The following is a 4,916-nucleotide window of genomic DNA, read 5'->3' on the forward strand; positions in this document are numbered from 1 at the left end:
ATAATATATTATAGTCATATAACAATTTTACGAATGATTGAATACGTAAAAATTAAAAATTTATTTATTTTGCTATTCTCCGCGAAAAAACGATGTATCCAAAATCTTTTACATCACAATTGAACATCATCATCTCCTGACAAATTGGATCTAAAAGAAATTGCCATAATGAACTTATGCAAACTAACATCCACTTACTCTAAACATGATCCTATACAAAATATCTAAATGTTGATTGTACAATATTGGCTTCCGGAAAGACGCATTTCTATTGAGTACATCTTCTAACCTCCTACAGAATAAGATCCATCGGCATCGTAAACTTTCTTCTGCGTATGCCTTGTATCAATTCTTCCATAGCTAGAAGAGTATGCACCGTACGGTTGATGATCGTAAGCATCGTCGTCTATCACATAACTGCTGTGATCATCATGATGATCGTGATAGCTGTGATGGCTGTGATAGGGCTCGTGGTCATACGCCACGTAGACTTCCTGGTGATCGTGATGGTGCTCCTTTTCTTTGAGATAGTGTATGAGCCACAGAACAAAGTGCCACGCTTTTGTAGCTATGATGTAGAGAATGACGCCGTAGATTATTTTGAGGACGAAAAGCTTTGTGGCCACCACGTAGAAGAAGTGAACTGTGGACAAAAAAAAATATTAATCAATTCCTAATCATCAAATTGAGCCTGAGGCCCGCTTCATGACCAGGCCTCCTAAGTTTTTGAATTTTGAATATATTAGAGGGGATAAAGAGATCTACCCACTTTCACTGATGTAATTTGGCGGTTGGACAAAATATAAAGTTGAGCAAAAAATATTCCAATTAATAGTCCAAATAATCGGATCCGTTTTATTTTTACACATTAATTTATTCTAAGTATTAATATAAAATGGTTTTAAATATCAAGTGTGTTAGTATTAAATCTTTAATGTGTTGTGCTAACAAATTAAGTATATCCTATTCTAAATATAAGAACTATAAAATGACCAATACAAATAATGGTAGGACCACACCTTAATAATTTTATAAAAGCTTAAAATTGTTCTGTTGATCTATCACACCTAATAATAAAATGAATACGGTAGACAAATAAGGAGTTTAAAAATGGTGAATTTTGGAGATAGTCGGTGTTAAAAATAAAGACTATTTTATTATTATCCCAGTAATCCTAAGTTTTTTGGTATTTTACATAAGGTAATATAATAATAATGTCCCCAGTTGCCAGATACTTAGCATCGCTAGAGACCGTAAAATTTTAATCTTTAGCGCTGTTGTATAAAGACTATTTTTTTTATATTTAAACAGGAGAATACAAATTCCTTAATTCTATCCGTAATAAATGATCTCGAGATTACGAGAATAATTTAACGAGCGAAGTACAAAGCAGAGCAATTTGCTCATGTTTTAAGAAAACCAGATTAAATCGGAGCCTAGAAATGCAGTTTGCTCTATAATTTATTCCCCACACAACAGTCAGCTGGCGATCCGTTTGCCTGCAATCCTTGGGTGGCTGTTTAACCAAATTTTGCATTCATAACGTCTGGCCCACGTTTTAACGCAATAAACAGCGCAGCTGTGCGAATCGTATTAAAATTTTGCATTCCCTTTTATTTTTCTGACCGACCACTAACGCGGGTTATGTGTCGTTTCGTATTTTAATCAAGGCGAGGTCGTTTCAGTATGCACGTAAGGAAAATTAAAATTGTAATTTAAAAAACTCTCATCATCATCAACACCCTATACTATTTTATTTCCACGTAGTGGTAAAATTCCAGACAAAACGCGTTTGTGTGTATAAATAGGTTCGTTTCTAGAACTTTCTTTCAGTTTTACACATCTGAACGCTGTCTGTCAAGTGTCTACTGCCAACAATCCCTCTATGCTCTATATTCCTTTACTGATTAAAACCATTCAAGTTTATTGCAAACAGACAGACAGACGCGGCGGAAATCTTTGTTTTGTAATGTCTAAGAATATGTAAGGATATTAGCACACGTATTTTATTTTATTTTTAAGAGGTTTACAATCTGCGATTTTTTTTTAATTACGCAAATTATCTGACTTGACTTGGCAATAAATTCTCCAACAGTAAATAAAGTGAAAGAACACTAATAATTTAATATCTTAATGAAATTTCTAATAGATGCTTAAATACGTACTTTCAATAGTGTTTGAAACTACTCATAAAATCCCAGAAAATATTGGATGTTGGTCCGGAAGGATAGCTACTGTAGTGGTAATTCGGCAATCCGTGACTTTTGAAATGTGGCCAGAAGTCCGGTACATATCGCGCAACGGCTAGGATCCACGCCATGACCACCATCGCCTTTATGACGGCGACCACTAAAGCTATGGCCAGGGATATCTTGTACAAGCCCGCTTTGGCAGCCAGCACGATTGCGAGGTGGGCTGTAACAAACATTTGAACTAATTACTGTTTGTTACTTTGTTAACCCAATTATATCAAAGATGCTATAGGACATTGGACCATCGCTCATGTAATACAGTAATAGAAATTGTTATTATTAATTGTATTTGAGAATTTTGTAAAGAACAACCTCTGGTTAATTTGCCGGATTTACGCAGGCATGAATCTAATCCTCGAAAAAGTTTGTGGCTCCCGCCACCCGCAAATCGGCCGAGTGTCGAAGTCTAAAGTCACTCGTAAAGATTGCATTTCTAAAATAATATGATGTGTGTTCGATTATACACTCAACTAGACTCTGAACTACTAACCCGATTTAGATTTTTACCACTTAAGAGGATGTCATTAATATATTTATCTTTAGTATTATCATTGCGTTAATAGTCTGCTACAGAATATTATAAAAGAGGGGATATATAGCTTAGACCCAGCACGCTTGTCTAATGTAGGTTGGCGGGTTTAGGGTCGTGTGTGAAATGGAAGGAGCGTCAGTAAAACAGAAGTAATGTTTTAAATTATTAGGTATCTGCCTGTAATTGATTTCTAAGCAATAGTTTTTTGATACAGGCTTCCCCCAGAATGATCTAAAATACGTAGGTATATTATATATATACACAAAACCATAAGTTGAGTATTTGACAGAGGTTTTTACAATTGGAGCTAGTCGGACTAAGATGAATTATAAGTATAAGCCGACAACTTTCGGATAAATCCTTGGTGACATTACGAGTATCTAAGTGACAGGTCTGAGATAGATAGTGCGAGCGACTTCGACCCACTCTCAGGTGATGGCGGAGCGGTAAAAAGGAAAAGTATTAATCAATATGAGAGGGCTAGGAATATATTATATATGTAGAGAACTTTCCACCAACGATAGATAAAATACATAGTAGTAGACGTAATAAAGTAGATTTAAATTTATTAGACATATAATTAATTAGACATTAATAAACGAAACATAACATAAACATACAAAACTCTAAAACTTGAACTTGTTCAACAGAAGAGGAGAAAAAAAAACTACTTCTGTCAACCAAATTCATCAACCCTACAAAAATCTACTTCTGTCAACAGAATACATCAACCCTACAAAAACCTACTTCTGACTTCTGTCAACCGAATTCATCAATTCTACAAAAACCTACTTCCTTCAAATGACTTGGGAACTGCGATTGAGTTGAGCTGGTTGTATCCGTTCCTAACGAGAGTTTTTCGCTTATTTAAAGGGGGATTTGAAGAAAGATGGCTGTAATATAAAAATAAAATATATTACGAAAAACAGGCTTAGCAATATATTAGGCTTTGCAACGCATATTATAATGTAACGTCTTTGTATTTGACGGCAATATAAAATGTAATCTCTTTGAGAGAGCTTCGGAACTATTCTTGACGATCAAAGTATTTGGCGGAGCGCGCGTCATTGGCAAATCATGCGTGCTTATGAAAATCTGCGATGTACGCGTAGATAGGCCCAAACACGGTATCAATCGATACATATAAATAAAATTTAAGCGTTTGTCTGCGATTACAAAATAACTGTATTTTCTTAAAAGCTTGTACGTAACTATTTAGGTACACGATACTAAAACACAAACAAGCTTTTTTTACATTTTTGCGTTTCTGTCTGTCTGTTTGGACTATTTAATTTCTTTAAAGGCTGAACCAATTTAGCTAAGACTTTTACTAGAAGGTAAAGCAGGTTACTCGTATTGAGCTTAAGAGTACTTTTTATCCAGGAAAAATCATTGGTTTCTGAGGGAACCGCATGTCCGCGAGGTTCCTAAAAAACTGAATTTCACACAGACTAAGTCACGAACGTCCTCTACACAATACTCAATAAATATACGCCCCAGAATTGTTTATTTTAAATTACAATTATTTTTGAGTAACTAAATACTTAATCAGAAATATTTACTTACTCACCCTTCATTTGACATTCGACTACAGAAACCATGTCAATTATAACAATAATGGACTCGTCGAGAGCCTTCGATATCCATACCTACGTCATTTGTGAAGACTCAAAGTTAGTCAGCTCACGCATTTATCATTCATCTAGTAGTAGACGTAAACATAGTAGCGGATATACACTAGTTAGCAAATGAAAATACACTTACTTAACAATGCATATTTTCCTTTACCCCTCGCCTCCGCCAGGGCATTTTCTTGAATTTGAAAAGCTTCAACACTCGCTACGTAGATCGGGAGAATCAAAGCCAATACTTTTGTATACATTTTCCTGAGTTTTCAATTTCTTAACTACACTTCACCTCGCTTAGTTTTTTTAAATTACTTAATAGTCGATGGAACGAGCAGATTTTTTTAGTATTTTTAACTTTTAAATCTACATTCGCACGTTTAACGTCTAATGAACACTTAACATAAGTACCTTTGTCATAAAATTAAAACAATCACTGTTCTGTTATTTCAATTACGAATAATATAATTTAACGTTGTATAATTTATTTACATAATCTATTTTTTT

At 34.5% G+C, this 4,916-nt stretch overlaps 1 protein-coding gene across 1 annotated transcript; it reads right to left on the bottom strand.

Annotated features, from left to right (window-relative positions):
* Positions 1-250: 250 nt before the first annotated feature.
* Positions 251-4,666, bottom strand: LOC128198168 (uncharacterized). Its single transcript, XM_052882079.1, has 2 exons — positions 4,549-4,666; positions 251-643 (listed from the first exon to the last, which is right to left on the bottom strand). Exons 1-2 carry the CDS (start codon positions 4,664-4,666, stop codon positions 285-287), a joined length of 477 nt encoding a protein of 158 aa, XP_052738039.1. The 3' UTR covers positions 251-284.
* Positions 4,667-4,916: the final 250 nt, after the last annotated feature.

The sequence above is a fragment of the Bicyclus anynana genome, chromosome 1, assembly GCF_947172395.1.
Source record: "Bicyclus anynana chromosome 1, ilBicAnyn1.1, whole genome shotgun sequence".
Lineage (NCBI taxonomy): Eukaryota > Metazoa > Arthropoda > Insecta > Lepidoptera > Nymphalidae > Bicyclus > Bicyclus anynana.